At 44.8% G+C, this 18,462-nt stretch overlaps 1 protein-coding gene across 5 annotated transcripts in view; it reads left to right on the forward strand.

Annotated features, from left to right (window-relative positions):
- Nucleotides 1–18,462, forward strand: part of LOC147458464 (uncharacterized) — an 80,194-nt gene that overhangs the window by 42,098 nt on the left and 19,634 nt on the right. For 2 of the 5 annotated variants that reach the window (XM_086513085.1, XM_086513082.1), the window contains exons 4-5: nucleotides 13,381–13,451; nucleotides 13,546–13,614. In XM_086513085.1, coding sequence (XP_086369211.1) covers nucleotides 13,381–13,451; nucleotides 13,546–13,614 — 140 coding nt within the window. Of the gene's footprint in view, nucleotides 1–13,380; nucleotides 13,452–13,545; nucleotides 13,615–14,206; nucleotides 14,227–14,301; nucleotides 14,448–14,570; nucleotides 15,064–18,462 lie in introns of those variants that run through there. The other 3 variants (XM_086513084.1, XM_086513086.1, XM_086513083.1) reach the window with 3 other exon arrangements.

Here is an 18,462-nt window from a genome sequence, read left to right on the forward strand (position 1 = left end):
TCGCATGTTGCGGAGTCGGGGGCTCCAAAGCAGGTTCCTCCCGTGCTTGAACAGGTGGCTAGAACGCCTATTCCACAGGTTATGCCAGTTCAGCCCGCCACCTTTCAGAGCCAGCATGCTGTCTTGAATGGACAGGGAGCTGGATACCAGGCTATGCACTTAGTTTTTCCACCACCCACGGTACATCCTGGGTATTTCGGGGGTGGATCAGTGTTCCAAAGTATGGCTGGTTATGCGTCTGGAAGTCAGCCGTACATGCCAGGAACAATGTTCGGGGGTATGCAAGGCATCATGCCAAACCCCATGTATGGTACTATCGGCATGCAGCAAGGTTTCCACGGCAACCAGGGCCAGTTTGGGGTGCCACAGGGTCATTTTGGCATGGCTGGTTTTTCTGGACAGCAGCCAGATATCGCACCTCTGACGCAAAATGTGAATGGCCAACACGTGCCCATCATGCCTAGTACAGTGCCCATGTTGCAGACCATTCCGTATGACAACTTGGGGGCACTAGAGAAGCCGAAGGCTTACAAAGAAGGTGGTGCAGCAGTAAAGTTCAGTACCTTCAGTGGTTTCGAGGACAAGACAAAGGCACTCACTTTCCTCCAGCAGTTTGATACAGCTTATGCGGGAGGGAATTTTACAGAGGCCTTGAAGGTCAGGAAAGCTGCCACTTTCTTAGAGGACAATGCGCTTACCTGGTGGACGACATTGTTAATGCAAGGACAGGCACCCGCCACTTGGGTTTACTTCAAGCAAATGTTTGCATCTGCTTGGCTATCAAATGAATTTGAAGCCGATGTCTTGACAGATTGGCACCAGCTTACGGCAGCTTCGTGCAAGAGCTTGTTGGAGTACAATAGGAGGTTTTGTAAAGCATTACTCTCAGTGACCTCCTACAGATTTGTGCCACTGACAGAGCAGATAGAGAAGTATTGTTGTGGGTTGCCTAAAGGGCTTCGCGATTACTGTACAAAGAATAGAGTGGCTACCCTTACTCAGCTTATGGAAGTTGCGAACACTGGTCTTGCCCTGTTGAAAGGAGAGGACAGTGGATTTCCGAGCAGTGATAAAGGAGGGCAGCAAAAGAAAAATTCAGCGAAGAAGCCCTTTGTGAAAACGGCTCCTGATGCGTCACAGGGGTCAGAACAGGCCACCAAAGACAAGGATTCAGCTGGGACTTCTGGAGCGCAGGCAAAGAAACAGAAAAGGAAGTCTTTTGTGCGCAAGTCGCTCGAGGAAAAGAAGGTCCTAATGGCTGAGAACAAATGCTTTATATGCGAGCAGCCTGGTCATATTTCTATCAATTGTCCACAAAGGAAAAGGCCAGCTGACTCAGAGGATAAAGAAGACCAGAAAGGCAAGAAGCCTAAACCCACGGCAGGTTTAGTGCGAGACATGGTGGGTGACAGATCCAGCACAGATGCCAGTGAGTTATGCAGGGCATGGGGTAAAGTTAGGGATCAGACGGCACTCATCTTCTTTGATCCAGGTGCCAAAGCCAACTTTATCTCACCAGAGTTAGCTATGAAGCTCAGCATCAAAGCTGAAGAGATGGGGTACACAGCAGAGGCAGGGTTGGCATGTCCTGGCCACTCAGAGTGTGTTACTCCCATCATTGGAAAACTGCGTCTGCATATTCAGTCGTATGTGGACACTGAAGAGTTTTACATCATGCCGCTGGAAGGTTGTGACGCCTTGTTGGGGATCTCGTGGATGTTCCGAGTGCATGGAGTCTTGGATGCCTACAACAAAAAGATCACTGTACAGCATAGGGGCAAAACTCACATCTTGGATGTAAAGCTTAAAGGAGAGTCAGTCCCTATTGTATCTGCTTCTGCTATCACTTATGTAATAAAGAATCATCTTTCTGTGTACTTGATTTTTGCACGTGATGTCTCAGATAGGGATCAGTCAAATTTATCTGTGTTAGATAAAGAAAGGTCAGCATTTTTGCAAAAGTTTAGTGACTGTTTTTCTGATTCATTACCGTCGCAATTGCCGCCAGAGAGACCTGAGGACCATCGGATAGATTTGGTGCCAAGGTGTAGCCCACCAAATAGACCTCCCTACAGGGTTAGTGCGGCACAGCAGAAAGAGATTATGGACCAGGTGGAGGAGTTATTAGAGAAGGGGCTGATTCAGCCTAGTTCTTCACCCTTTTGCTCCCCAGTGCTCCTAGTGCAGAAGAAGGATGGCTCATGGCGCATGTGTATTGATTACCGTGCGTTGAATAAGAATACCATCAAGAATAGGTTTCCTATTCCTCGCATTGATGATATTCTTGATCGTTTAGAGGGTGCTGCAATTTTCAGCAGGATAGACCTGAAGAGTTGGTACCATCAGATTCGTATAAGCCCAGAGGATGTGCACAAGACTGCGTTTAGAACGACATTTGGTCTTTATGAGTTTCTAGTGATGCCGTTTGGGCTAACAAATGCTCCAGCCACGTTCAACAGAATGATGGACCGGATTTTCCGCTCGCATCAACAGTTTGTTGGAACATTCTTCGATGACATGATTGTGTATTCGAAGAATGAAGAGGAGCATAGGCGTCACTTGACCATTGTGTTCGAAGAGCTGCGCAGTCACAAGTTACTTGTCAATCCTAAGAAAAGTGAATTCTTCCTTGAAGAGATCCACTTTCTGGGCCACATAGTCTCAAAGGATGGTGTTAGAATGGATCCCGCAAAGGTCGAAGCTATCAAGACATGGCCAGACTTGAAGACTGTGCACGATGTCAGAAGCTTCTTGGGATTGTGTTCCTACTATAGAAGGTTTATCAGAAATTTTGCAAAGATAGCATCGCCTCTTTACGCATTGCAAAAGAAAGAGGTCACTTTCAGATGGACCCAAAAAGAGATTTCAGCTTTTAGTCTCTTAAAGGAAAAGTTGACTTCAGATCCAGTTATTGTTTTGCCAGATCTCAGGAAGTCATTTGTGGTCCAGTGTGACGCGTGTGGCAGTAGCATCGGAGCAGTGCTAATGCAAGATGGACGGGTAGTAGCATATGAAAGCCGAATTTTGCAAGGGCCAGAGAGGACTATGCAAGTCTATGAGAAAGAGCTCTTGGCCGTGATTCATGCGCTTTCTAGCTGGAAGCACTACCTCTTAGGTGCTGATTTTGTTGTCCAAACAGATCATCAGACCTTGCGATACTTCTTGACACAGTCAAAGTTATCCGAAAAGCATATGCGATGGGCAAACATTCTTTCCATGTTCCACTTCCAGATTATCCATGTGGAAGGCAAGAAGAATGTTGTGGCTGATGCGTTATCAAGAAAGCCACAAATTTCAGCTGTGTCAATTCCTTATCATCATGAGTTAGATGACATGAAGGAACAGTATACTGGTGATGAAGATTTTGCAAGGATCTTTGAACAGTTACAAGAGGGGCAACATCACGAGCACTATCTCCTCAAAGATGGTTTTATGATGATGCATGGCAGACTTTGTGTCACTAGGCCACTGCGACATAAGGTCATGGAAGAGAGTCATGTCCCACCGTATGCCGGGCATGGTGGCATTGATGCAACAGTTAAAGCGGTAGAGACGTTCTTCTATTGGCCTACCTTGAGGAGAGATGTGGATGCCTTTGTGCGAGCATGCATAGTTTGCCAAAAGGTCAAGTTTGACAGGCAAAAGGCACCAGGGTTGTTACAACCACTGCCGATTCCGGATAAGCCATGGGAAAGCATTGCTATGGACTTTATCTTTGATCTTCCAAGGACGCCAACAGGGAATGATGGTATATGGACCATTATCTGCAGGTTCAGCAAGCAGGCCCATTTTATCCCTGTCAGGAAGAAGATAAAATCTGATAAGATGGCACGCTTGTTCATGTACAATGTGTTTAAGTACCATGGTATGCCACAATCGATTATCAGTGATCGTGATCCTCGCATGACCAGTTTGTTCTGGAGAGGATTGTTTGAGAACATGGGTACTACGTTCAAGTTCTCGTCTTCGTTTCATCCACAAACTGATGGACAGTCAGAAGAGGCCAATTCTACTGTCTTAGATCTGCTGAAATGCTATGTGTCAGATAATAAGGGCAAGTGGGAACAGTATTTGCCTATGCTTGAGTATGCGTACAATAATACGGTGCATTCGTCTACTGGCAAAGCACTTTTTGAGATTGTTGAAGGCGGCAAAAAGGTTCCTCCCATTTTGCACACCAAGGACAGGATCTTTGAGGCAGATCGATATGTTGAGAACATGGATGAGATGTATAAGAAGATTAAAGTTGCCTTTGAGAAGACTCAGGCAAAACAGAAAAAGGCTGCTGATCGTCAGCGTCGTGAATTGCTACTATCACCTGGTGATTGGGTTTTGCTAAGGTTCGAAAAGGCAAGGTTAAAGAAGATGAAGGGCAAGGAACGGCTGTTTCCTAAGCTCAGCATGCGTTACTATGGGCCTTTTCAAGTGCTTGACAATATCAGCGATGTGGCTTACAGGCTGAAACTGCCTGATGCGTGGAAGATTCATAATGCGTTTCACGTGAGTCTTCTAAGACCCTTCGTGGGTGATGTGCCAGAAGATATGCCAGTTGAGGATCAGCCAGAAGTTGAGGAACTTGATGAGATCCTGGTACCTGAGCAAGTTTTGGCACATAAGGACAGAAAAGTTAAAGGACAAGTTGCAAGACGCTATTTGGTGAAGTTCAAGAACTATCCGCCTATGGATGCAAAGTGGATGGAAGAGCATGAACTGTCAGAGTCACCAAATGTATTGCAGCTTTACCTTGAAGCCTTTGGGTTACAGCCTACTTATGCCCCAACCCAACGTGTGCAAAGGAGGGGTAATGATAGAGCTAGTACATCAAATGTACATATGAATTCAGTGCCATAGATGGAAATGGCAAAAGTATGAAGGCCTCATTAAGTCATTTGTATCTATGTATGTTACGACCTTTCTTGCGGATACATGCGATGATAAAAGAGTGTTAATAGCACAAGATCATCAGTGGCGTGTATTTATGGTATGCAATCGAGGACGTTTGCGATTTCAAGAGGGGGGTATGTCATGAGGACGTGGCAGTTATTAACCATGTCACAGAGATGTGGCAACTGCTAACCTTGGTTGTTGGTTTCTTTCCAATGGGGTTTATTTTATTTGTTTAAGACCCTCTTCTTGAAGTAGCAAACGGTCGGACATTGTATGGCCAATGTGAACGGTAGATTCACCCGCAGACGGGAAGTGGTCGGCACTGGAATTCGTATGGTAAGAGGATGTCTAGGCTCAGAGCAAGATCATATAGGTCCCCCTGTCGCACTTAGCAAGTTGGTGGATACTAGGAAGTGAACTCAATTAAGGCGTAAAGTCAAGGTGGGACTTCCAACAAAAAGTATCCGACAGTTGGGCCACATTGCATTTTTGGATGCGGTCCCAATGAGGATAGATGGTCAGAAGACCAGTGGGAGCCCAACGGAAGCATCTCCTAAAATTTAGGGAACTGCTATTTTGGGCCACGAAATGTGTTCGCGTCATTACCTTCGGTATGACTAGGGGAACGCTTTACAACTCTGCCGCGAAGTCAACTGACGCACCAGTTGAGATATTTTTAGCAGGGAAAGCCCAAACTCGGAAACTGGGCGACGTGTCAGCTTGTGAGCGATTCTGCCACTCTGGGAGGCATAAACGAGCTGCATATCATCAAAGGGGGCGCCATTTTCAGCCACAGGCGGATTGCAACAGGTACAGAAGCTATGGAATGCTTACCTTGCCCTCTATGCACAGTATGGTGACGGGAGTGATGCCCCGCACGCTACATACTGCTCTCTTTCTCCCCTACGTGCAGTTATGTGATGCCCCACAAGAGGGCTACTCATTTGACTGATGTACAGTTGTGTGGGTTCATGCTTTTGTGCTGAGGCAAGAGCCTCCTTGAGCAGGAACAGGGGTAGCTAACTGCTGCTCCAAAGCAGGCACTGGTGAGGGTCATAACCTCACCGTACAGGTGCAAAATCAGCGCTGTGTATGCGCTGTAATTTGACTGTTTTTCAGCCATACGGACGCCAGGATCATTGGGAATCGTGCCCCACTGGCAAAGGACAGTTAGGGGACTGTTTGGGGCTGAAAACAGGGCAAAAACCAGTAAATACAGCGTGCTGAATTGACTGTTTTTGGACAGGAATCAGAGGGTATACGACAGTGCAAGCGAGTTCCAGCAGGGGAATTGGTTTCGCGCAAGTTTTGGGGCTGTTATGCTTCCGAAATTTGGCCAAATCAAATGGTATCTAGGTGGATACACGTGAAGGATTCCCAAGACCTTACCTTGTAATTTACCCTCCTAAAGAATAAAGAAATACCGAAAGGGGCGCCAATTTTGGGGCCTACAGGTTGTCGGCGTCTGCTCGGAGCATTCTAGCTTCCGAGCCGTGTGTGTGATGAAGTGTTAATTCTCGTTACAGGTCTCCTTTGCAAAGTGCTCTGTGTGTGTGTTTAAGTAAAGATTTTCGGGTGAAAGCCAACGCCTACCGCCCTACGGGCCGGTTTCACTTGACACGTTAGCGATTTGTGACACTTGCTCATTTCTTGTGCACAATTCTAACTCAGTTTGGAATGCCTTCGGACTATGGAATATTCCCTTTCGAATGCTCCCGTCACCCACCCTGTGACGCATCAAGAATACCCATTACCTAGTCCTTTCTCATTGAGCTTACGGTACAATCTCCGATCAACGCTCTGTCACCCATCCAATGACGGATCAGATATGTGCGTTCCAGATGGTCGAATACTTTTTCTCGATGCTCTATGTCACCCATCCGATGTGATGCATCAAAAGTACTCGTTCTTGGTGGCCCTACAAATATTCACATTCACAATGCTCCTGTCATTACTTTGAATGACACACTAGAAATATCTGTACTCGAATATCTCAAGCGAGAAAAAACCTCCCACTTATAAATCCAATAATTCTTTTAGAATTATTTTTCCTCATGTCTCAAGGGAGAAAAACCATCTCATTTTTGACATTATATTTCATCTAAATAAAGCTAATTTAGCAACATGATCCTCCTCCCACGGGATACAGTGTCCTCAAAATGTAGCGTGCAACTAAAGTGATTTATGGTGATAACTCAGGATAAGTACTCAGTGCGTACTGAAGGTTCCTTTTACTTCATGAGAGAGATGTGCAATTGACTTGAGAGAGAAGAGAGAATGATACTGTGAGTGAAGGTTTTGTAAATGAAGAGAGAGAGAGAGAGAGAGAGAGAGAGAGAGAGAGAGAGAGAGAGAGAGAGAGAGAGAGAGAGCTGAGAGACTAACACCATATGGGGTCCCAAACCCCCCTCCAAGGGTACCCCTATCTATCGCTATAGAGGTATTTGCTTTAGATTGCACAAATGTCGATACAATATTCCTAGATGCTGAGATGCTGATGGGATCTTCGTGTGTGAATGATTGGATCTGGGAGGCTACCAATTGAAATCTGGAATCGCTAATGCTATGGGCTGAGATCTTTGGCTGAAAAATGACTAACGCTGGTGTATTTGCTGTGCTGCTAAGGAATCTAGCGATAGTAGGTTGAAAACGCTGGTTGACTTGATGAGGGAAACGCTAGTGATTGTAAAAAATGCCAAGGTGCTGAGATGCTGCGGGTATTGATTTTGCAAGTATTGGATATCTGGATTCTGAAGCGATGACCCCTCGGCTCGTGAGTGGTCTTCAGTGAGGTCCCACAACTTGCGATAAAAAGGCTAAAATGTCACTTATAATAAGTTATCAACTCTCTATAACAAGTGGTTTATATGCATTTGATTTGCTAGGCTTGGTACTAATGCAACTGCAAGGAAACACTCCTCAATGCCTTCTGCACTTAGCAGACACTGGCTATGCTTATGTGCAATCAAAGGGTACACAACTACACTCAAGTGCCTGGACATGCATGTCCTTCGTACAAGCTCACAAGGGTGCTCGCCGAACAATTCTTAGGCTGTCCTAAACCCTAGAGATAGAGGTTACAACTGGTGCACATGCACTTAGGGTTAGATGTGCATGTGACATCCCCCCATTTTTAAGGTGAGGTACTGGTACCGAGCTGCATGGCTGCCTTGTAGTCCGCAAAAAACTCAGGGTAATCCGTAAAGAAATCTTCGTCAACCCACACTGCCTCATAGGTTCCACGATCCTTGAACTTCAAAAAGTATTGGCATGCTTGTTTCTATGACCCTGGACGAAAACGATGTAGAAAAATATGCTCCGGCTCCATGACTTCACTGTCTTTGATCTCACGTTTGTCCTCTTTAGAAATCTCCCTTGGAAGATCTCCCTGAAACAACTTCAACCAAGAAACATGGAAAACGTTTTGCATTGACTATGAGTTAGGCAACCTCAATTTCATAGACACATCATTTATCTTTTAATGATTGGAAATGGACAATGCATCCTAAAAGAGAACTTTGGACACCTCTTTCCTACTTGCTTAAGAAGACGTTTCATGATTCTAAGATACACCCAATCCCCTTCCTTGACAGTAACATCCTGACGATGCTTGCTAGCCTACTGTGAATAAAATTCCTGAGCCTTGCTTCGACGAACCTTCATATCTCAGTAATCTCGTGTAATAAACTTGGGCACCCCAAGTCTAGAATTTGTCACGACACAAGAGAGAATCATTTAAAATACTTCAGAACTTAAAATCACAGTTCAATTTGGTCGACACGGCCCGAAGTAGTTTCGTGCCTAGAGAGATTGGCCCCAAAGATTGGCGCCCCTTTCGGTATTTCTTTTATATTAATCTTTGAGCATAGTTCAACTCCCGAAGGGTCCCCAGCTCTCAGACTCTACGTCCAGATGCTCTGAGAAGTGAGGCTCTTAGGGCTCTTTTATTCTTACAAGGGATGCCCAAAAGCGGAGCCCCAAAAGCAGTTAAACTCAAAAACAAACTATACCAAAAGCAACTTGTCAAAAACTGCTATAAAAAAGCACCAACGTGATTTATGGAAATTTATACAACTACCACGTCAGCAATTGGCGCAAAACGTTGAAATCCGTACAGTCTGCCACGTCATCATGTCGGCATGAAATCCGGGTGTCTGTAAGTTCTGCCACATCATCATGCCGTGTGTGTGTCCGGGTTGCTTTGCCACGTCATCAATTTGTGGCATACCCCCCTCTTGAAAGAATTGTAATCGCCCTCGATTACGCCTGCAAAACAGACAGAGGCCATAAATTGTCTTAGTAGACACTGATTGTTAGTACTGACGCACTAGACAGGACACATCTAGCACTTGTACAAATCGACATTCACATCACAGGACATCACAAGACATCACATGACAAATCACAGAAAAAAAAATCATTCCAAATCTCAGACCATGACTGCTAGCAACGTATTTAGTAACCACATCTAGATCCATTCAGGACCTCACTGATGTCAGGTTAACTAATCCCATATTGTGATCATGTCTATAGAGATTTTCGACTCAAGCACTGTCCTGTGCAAGTAGTCATTTGCCTTAAGCACTCTCGTGTGCGAGTATTTGTCGCCTCAAGCACTAACGTGTGCGAGAATCGTTTCGGGGGATCCCAATCCATCACTAAGTTCATATCAAGCAGAGTGGTTTAATAATTCATTCGATTGAATCATTTGTGATCCAATTATCAAGTTAATTTGAGAGCTGTCACTGCTCCAAAATCATCATCGTCTCAGTCTCAATCTTGTTATCTGTTCACAAATAGCAGGTTCTTCCATTAGTTTCACACAAAATTCATGATACTTATCGTTGTCAGGTTCATTTTGGAGCGGTCATTGCTCTCGCTCCCCATTGCATTCATAATCATTGATTTCACATGTTATGTGCACACAACTAGCAAGTTTCTCCAGACAACATTAATCTCATACATAAATCAGAATCATCTTCGGAAATTCCTATTTCAAAGTTCTTCATTCACACACTTAGTTCATACTGAACACAATGCTTTAGTCATCCTGTCATCTCATCCGTCCAGAAGTCTTGATGCTCCTAGATCCCTGTGTAGCCATCTCATCCTGTAGGAACTCTTGATGCGCTCACCACAGTATCCAATCATCTCATTCATATGGGAATCTTGATGCACTAGAATCATTCAACATGGGTCATCATTCATTCATTTAAATTTATCATTCTTATCTCGAATCGTAAGGATATCCGATTCATTCCTAAGCTGTCGTTGCTCTCGATCTCACCATCTCATCCTTGATTTCACCTACAAAACAGGCAAGGAGATGGCTCACCTCGTTGCAAAAGAGTGGTTGTCCAGCTCCATGCTTCCCAATCCATACAGAAGTGAGTTCCTTGCTCCTATTTTTGGTTATCTGTCACAAACAACCAGATTGTCAGTATCTCTTTCAGTGTCCTTTCCAGTATCGGGTTCATCTTTTGGTCAATAGTTCTGTCCCAGCTCTTCCTGCGAGTAAAGCTTCTGCTTTTCTGCACTCGTTTGTCTTTCAGTTTTCCACCCCAACCTGAGGCGGGATTCTCTCGAGTGAATCTCATCAATCGGGTAATCTTCTGGCAAACTTCTCCACCAAATTGTTTTTTGCCCAAATCTTCATTCTTTTCTTCAGTTCCCACGTCTGATTTCAACTGGGAGGTGTTATTTTTGTCAGATTCTCCACAAGAACCCATGTGTAATCTAGTATTCTTAATGGCTTCATGCCCTGTAAGACAGAGCAATGAAGACGGGAGCGCGCCCGATGCGTAATGTATGAAGGGTGGGAGAGGATAATAGAAATTTCCAAAGTGCCCAAGTGCCCTGTCTGTTCTTTGATAGGACCGGTATGCTTTGAGAAAAGCACACGCCTGATGCTCTGATACCACTGTAACAAACTTGGGCACCCCAAGTCTAGAATCTGTCACGACACGAGAGAATCACTTAAAATACTTCACAACTTTAAAATCACAGTTCAATTTGGTCGACACGGCCCGACGTAGTTCTGCGCCGAGAGAGATTGGCCCCAAAGACTGGCGCCCCTTTCGGTATTTGTTTTATATTAATCTTTGAGCAAAGTACAACTCCCGAAGGTCCTCAGCTCTTAGACTCTACGTCCAGATGCTCTGAGAAGCGAGGCTCTTAGGGCTCTTTTATTCTTACAAGGGATGCCCAAAAGCAGAGCCCCAAAAGCAGTTAAACCCAAAAACAAACTGTTCTAAAAGCAACTGGTAAAAAACAAACTGTTTCAAAAGCAACTGGTCAAAAACTGCCATAAAAAAGCACCAATGTGATTTACAAAAATCCGTACAACTGTCACGTCGACAGTCAGCGCAAAACGCGAAAATCAGTATAGTCTGCCACGTCATCATGTCAGAGCGAAATCTGGGTGTCGTACAGTTTTGCCACGTCATCATGTTGTGTGTGTGTCCTGGTTGTATCGCCACGTCATCAATTTGTGACATCTCGTCCAAGGCCTGGCTCTCAGCATTGGAAACAGACATATGACTCACGGATGTGGTCAACAAAGTCCGAGATAGATGGCCAAATGTTGCCTCATACGAAGTTCTACCAATGGCACAGGATTAGGAGCACAGGATTAGGAGTCATTTCAACTCGCTTGTACTGAGATATTACTCCCTGTGAGATTGTTGATCATGTACATATGGCTTTAGGATATCGCAGGCCTAACTGATTGTAAATCTTAGTTTGATTATGGGACTGTAGATGAATTGCAGATGAAAAATTCAACTTAGTGCCAAAATTTTTAAAGAGTGCTTGTAAAAAATGCCACGTAAACTTGACATACCTATCTGATACTATCGACTTTGACAAACCACAAAGGAGATACGAGCGCTTAATGAACAAACATGCTACATCCTGTGTTGTGATTGTCACGAATTGATGACGTGTCTTGACCACCTGCGGACAGTCTTGACAGGCGGACAATACGGCTGCTGACGTGGCACGCGGTATGGACAGGCTGACTTGGCACGCTATACAGATTCCCAAAAATCACGCTGACTGGCTGACGTTACACAATGTAGGATTTTTGCTTTTTGGGCTGATTGGATGACGTGGCCTGGTGTACTGATTTTCGCTTTTTACGCTGGCTGTTTTTGTTGGCAGATTTGAGAGTTAATTGCTTTTGGAACCCCCTACTTTTAAGTTTACTCCTTTTGGGGCTCTGCTTTTGGCATCCCTTGTAAGAATAAAAGAGCCCTAAGGGCCTCACTTCTCAGGGCATCTGGACGCAGAGCTTGAGAGCCGAGGACCCGCAGGAGTTGTACTTTGCAATTATTAATGAAAAAGAAATACCAAAAGGGACGCAAGTCTTTGGGGCCAATCTCTTTGGATACGGAACTACGCTGGGCCGTGTCAACTCTCTCTCTATTAAAGTTCAATGATTATGAAGTTTGTGATTGTGTGTTGCTATTAATTTCTCGCTTGGAGTGTCCAAGTGTGTTACAGTGGTATCAGAGCACATAAAGATTCTTCTTCTACGGAGGATCCGATCCTTTTTTTTGCAGCACACGCAGTTTTTTGAAAAAATCTTCGTACCCCGACCCCGGACTTATTAGCCACTCCCACCCTTCGTACATCGCGCATCGGGTGTGCTCCCGTCTTCATCGCTCCGTCTTACAGGGCATAAGCCATAAAGAATTCTAGATTACTCATGGGTTCTCTCAGAGAATCTGATAGAAATAACACCTTTAGGTGGGCAGGCAAAAGAAAAGTTGAAATCCGGCGCAGGAACAAAAGAAAAAAATGAAGATTTGGACAGATTCTGGGTGGAAAATATTGCCAGACCGGAGTACAAACGTCAACTGTAGGTTGACCCGAGACTTCCGAAACACTTGAAGAATTACCCGATTGATGAGATTTATTCGAGATGTCCTGAGGCCATTGCTTCTCCTCTCAGGTCGGGAGGAAAGTTGAAAGGATGGACGAGTGCAGAATAGCGGAACCTGTGCTCATTACGAGCCAAGTGTGTGCACGGGCTCTCCCATCTTTATCTAGTCACCCTCAGGAGGTTAAATAGATAATGATGTCCCTCCCTCTGAAGTAATCCTCAAATGCTTTGCACCTCAAGCTCCTCTCCAATAGGCACCCTGTATAGTAGTGTAGCAATTTTGTGATAATGTAGGTTGAAACCTCCCAAGTGGGTCTGTTGCAAGCCACACAAAGGCTCGCTTAAGAGTGCCAATAAAAAACAAATAGACTGCTTTCCTTAGTCCTTGATGCTGTAGTGTGTTTTCTCTCTTGACTCCATCATTTTGACTTATTATATTAGCTGCTGTAGCATCAAAAAACTATGTGCAAGGTCATCTTTTCCTATGTCCAGATTTTTGCTTGACTCACTAATATAGGAATGCTTGTGACAAAGGAACATTGTGAGGAAGTGATTTGACTTTTGGCAATCGGAGGAGTCACTCGAGTCCTGATCAGGCTCTATTGTAGTGCTACACAGGGTGCAAGCATTTCTTCCGGTGCTGGATGAAGCCAATCGCAAGCTAGCGGAAGCTATTAAGGTGCTCACTGTAACGTTTCATGATGTAAATTGAAATTTAAAGCACTAGTAGTCGTTGAGAGCTTCTAATCAAGAGTCTGAAAACATGTATTCAGGAAAAAGGCCGTGATGACTATGATATTGAAGTTTTGGAAAGTCATGAAACAAACACATATGTGGAAATGGTAAGTACTTCCAAAAAGTTGTATCATTTCTTTTTGCAGAGTAACTTTTTTTTCCTAGGTTCAAAGGCCAAAGCGGAATCGTCAATGCATAAATTTCAGGTTTATGTGCAGCTCAAACAATGTTGAACTGATTAAGATTTTGAGCTGAAGCGTGTGGCTTGTTTCTGCGGGAGTAGTAGATGTGGAAGTGAGGGTATTCCAGAACTCTAGTTGCTGTATTCATTGGTATAGGACAAAAGGGCACAAAAGGTGCAATCATGGGTGATTTAATTATGTGCATCATTACATACAACCAGAAATTTCCAAAACCAAGACTTTTTGAAGAGGGATGTAGAAAGACGAATAACAAAACAATCTTAGCTTTATAAAAGAAGGAATAGTTCAAAAGAAAAGTAATAATCAGCAAATCGTGTTTTGACAATCCTGAGCTAGAGATCATTTAAGACTTTCTATTCTGTCAACCATACTAATCGAGGCTCTCTTTATGTGCTCCCAGCCTTAGTATTTGTGTGCCTTTTTGCTACCAACTACTTTATAGACCATGTTAACTTGATGTAGTGTGAGTAAATATTAACCAGAGCTTGGTCTGCAGGCTCTTGAGATTTTGCACATGTAAGCATAATTTCCTCAGCGTACCTAGAGCTTCAAAATCCTGCGTAATTCGTTCCTGAACAGCCCTTTGCGTAGGGAATGTTTGGCTGCAAAGGTGAAAACATGTAACGTAACCCATTCTATGCACCCTCAAAAAGTGAAGGATGGTGCTTACCTGGAGGCTGGAAAACTGTAGGTCATGATTTTGGTGCTCCTAAATTTATAGCTCTTCTTGACAGCAGGTAAATTCCGCCAAGTATCTTTGTGTCTACTCTTGTGAGTCTGCAATAAGATCTTCAGGATACAGTATCAACACTTTGAATACATAAGCTGATGAAGTTTGTCTTTTTCCAAGTTGGCAACAGGGGGTGTTCCTATTGTACTACATTTATGCGGTAAATGAGCCTGATGCTCCATTTGAGGTCCTCACTTATTCATCTCTTCTTGTAGAAATCAGCCAGCCAGTGGTGTCTCCTCTGCCATATGCTTTGGCCTGCACTATGACGTCTCTGGAGGCCAACAATACATTTGAAGTTTTAAAATTTCAGCTTGAAACTTGCTTTGCCCTCTCTTTGGAGGCCAACAATATATTTGAAGTTTAGAATTTCAGCTTGAAACTATCTTTTGGCCACTTTTGCACTTGTTGTGTGTCTTGTCCGAGTTGTTTAGCTAATGATTACCATTAGATGGGTGTAACGTTTTATATGTCCAAGTATCCACTTGGCCCTTGTCGCAAAGAGGAGCGCCCAACAATATGAGAGAGAGAGAGAGAGAGAGAGAGAGAGAGAGAGAGAGAGAGAGAGAGAGAGAGAGAGAGAGAGAGAGAGAGAGAGAGAGAGAGAGAGAGAGAGAGAGAGAGATGATGAAATGAAATGCTATATTAACGTCTTTAAAAGGCCAAAATGACCTATGAGACCAAACTGTTACAAAATTGTGAATCTGATACCATGTCTGGGTACAAAAAGACTAGAACAAAAGTACTACTACTACTATAATCCATCGTCATCTGCACTCTGGATGTCCTCTGCAGTAGTCTCCGTCGATGTTGTGTAGCCCCTCTCCTCAATCGTGGCTGTCTGGATCTCCGTAGCTCCAGTGCTCGGTCGATGAGAGTGCCGGTAGTGGTCGAATGAGTGTGGGGTACGGAGGCCTTGGCTTTGATCAGTCGAGAGATCATAGATACCAAGGTCCTCTCCATACGTCTCCAACCATCCTGGCCTACAGAAGGTCCCCATATCTGCACCGCATACAACATAGCTGAGGCTACTAAAGTTTCAAAGAGCCATAACTTTGTCCGAGGTTCCTGGAACTGAACCTGCGAACACATCCTCTCCAAGCCTCCCGAGGCCCTATAAGCTCTAGTCAGTCTAGTCTCTGCTGCTCTCCCCAAAGAAAACCTCGGCCCAATGAAGACAACCCCAAGGTAAGTGTATGCATTTGTATACTCTACAATCTCCTGACCATATGTGAAAGTCGATGCTGATCTCTTGATCCATGTCGGGAATCAAAAAGAACCGAAACAAAAAATACAACTACTACAAATTGGGACTGTATGAATGTGCCAGCGAATACAAAAGGTGCCCAGTACAATGTGTAGTACAATGAGAGAGAGAGAGAGAAATGAAATGAAATGAAATGTTATATTAACGTCTTCAAAAGGCCAAAATGACCTATGAGACCAATCAGTTACAAAATAGTGAATCTAATACCATGTCTGGGTACAAAAGAACTAGAAAAGAACTAGAAGTGGAACAAAATACTACTACTACTACTACAATCTAAAACTACGTGGGTGTAGCAGCTGACACAATAGGTACCCGGTAAACTGGATGTAACAGTGTGTGAAACAAAGATGGAAGAAATGGTGAGGATCCATCCTCATCTGCACTATGGATGTCGAGAGAGTATGGCTCGAATCTTCTGTTGTAGTCTCCGTCGATGCTGTGTAGCTCCTCTCCTCAGTCGCGGTCGTCTGTATCTCTGTAGCTCCAATGCTCGGTCGATGAGAGTGCCAGTAGTGGTCGAATGAGTGTGGGACGAGCTCTGCAGTGGTGGCTGCTCCTCTGGCTGTCCCATATCTAGTGAAAAGAAATCTGTAATGTGTCTCTGGGACTGCCTCTCTCTAGCTCTCCCCAGTAAAGTGTCTCTATACCTGTGTAACTCAAGTAGATATAGTCCAAGACATCTCTGATCCTCATAACTCATGACCCTAGATAGAGGACCAAAACCCTCTCTGAATAAGCAGTGGAAACGCCCCCGTATCTCATAGAACACTGTGCAATGACATATGTAGTGCAACTCTGTCTTTGGCTCTCTCTGGCATAATCGGCATATCCTGCTGTCTGCTGGTATCCCTCTGAATCTACCAGTCTCAATCTCGAGCTGATGTGAGGATGTGCGTATCTGACCAATGGCACAACGCAAACCATGAGACATATGTGTGTCCATGTAGCTGGGTCGAATCACAAACCCATCTCCTGTGAGGTGGAGAAGATGCTCTCTATAGAAAGCCATCTTCGTGCTCAACTCCTGAGGCGGCTCTATCCATGTCCTCCTGGTGTCGAGCTGGATCAGGTCCTGACGAATGAGTCTAGTGATCTCCACCCGTGTAAGAGACAGCGAGGGTGCCTGAAGAGAATACTGGAAAGGGGGCAACCTGTCCATGGTGAAGCCATGCGTCTGAAACCATGAAGTCATCTGTGCATACCAGCATGAAGTGTCCCCCTGTAGAGCTAACTGTCTGGAAGACTCAAGGGCCAGTCTAGCATATCTGTCTCTAGTAGTATCCCATAGGCTGTGCACAAAGGACACTGATCTGGTAAGCGCCTCAATCTCCATGGGGGGGGCAGCTAGCTCTGCTCGAATGATCGCGTGAGGTACGGAGGCCTTGGCTCTAATCAATCGGGAGATCATAGATACCAAGGGCCTCTCCATACGTCTCCAACCATCCTGGCCTACAGAAGGTCCCCATACCTGTACCCCATACATCATAGCTGAGGCTACTAAAGTATCAAAGAGCCATAACTTTGTCCGAGTTTCCTGGAACTGAACCTGCGAACACATCCTCTCCAAGCCTCCCAAGGCCGCATAAGCTCTGGTCAGTCTAGTCTCTGCTGCTCTCCCCAAAGAAAACCTCGGCCCAGAGAGAGAGAGAGAGAGAGAGAGAGAGAGAGAGAGATGTTATAAATGTTACGTTAACGTCTTCAAACGGCCAAAATGACCTATGAGACCAAAAAGTTACAATTGGTGAATCTGATACCATGTCTGAGTACGGAAATTACAAAGTTACCAAGTTATGAAGAGCCAAGTTAGAGAGAGAGAGAGAGAGAGAGAGAGAGAGAGAGAGAGAGAGAGAGAGAGAGAGAGAGAGAGAGAGAGAGAGAGATGTCATTATCGTCCTCGGAGGTCAAATATGACCCATGGGACCAAAACATGTGTACAAAGGGTATCTCCTCTCATCAAGGAGAGGGTAATGGTTGTTACATTAGCATGTGTGACCAAAAAAAAGGGGTCGGTAGGGCTAGGGTAAGATCTAGTGGATAGGTGGGACAACCTTAGGATGCAATACAAAATAAAGTAGGGTAAATGGGAACTATGGGGCTAGGGGGTGGTATCCGGCGGTGTGATAGGAGGCTTGGGAGACCGAAACTCCTGTATGAGAGCCTTTCCTCCGCGATATACCGCCCACTTCCCTTGGACTCTTGCTGCGTGTACTTTTTTGAGTTCGCTACCTTTGTGTTTTAGTTGTGTCGTGGTGAGCTCCTCGGCAATCCAAAAGCTGGTGCCTTTGAGGAGGCGCGATTGGTTGAGTAGCCGGAGTCGTCCTTCTTTGTTCTCAAACTCGAGGATGGTATGTCCGCTTGGTGTATTTTTGTGGTTGAGCTTGTTGGTGATGCTTTCGATCATGTCGTAGTCCACATGGATTGGCTTGAGGGTTTCGTTGAGGAAGTTGATGCGTTCAGAGAAATTGTCTTCACACTTGTCCCATGCTTGGGGTAGGCCCCCAATGCGAACCTTGAGTGTGTTTGCTTCTTTAAGGTGTCGTTCTCGGAGCTCTGCCTTCACACAGGTTTCGACCTTGGTCAATGCCACTGAAGAGTACAAAGAACTGAAGTGGGGAGGGAAGGGGGGGGGGGGAGTGAGAGCTGATACAATGAGTGATACAAATCAACAAAGGTGGGTGGATCAAACTCAGAGGAGATCCCTCATCGATCGCTGTTGAAACTTATCAATATCCTCCATGGTTAGTACTCTGAC

The sequence above is a fragment of the Adiantum capillus-veneris genome, chromosome 5 (genome assembly GCF_014529385.1).
Source record: "Adiantum capillus-veneris isolate H3 chromosome 5, ASM1452938v2, whole genome shotgun sequence".
Classification (NCBI taxonomy): Eukaryota; Viridiplantae; Streptophyta; class Polypodiopsida; order Polypodiales; family Pteridaceae; genus Adiantum; species Adiantum capillus-veneris.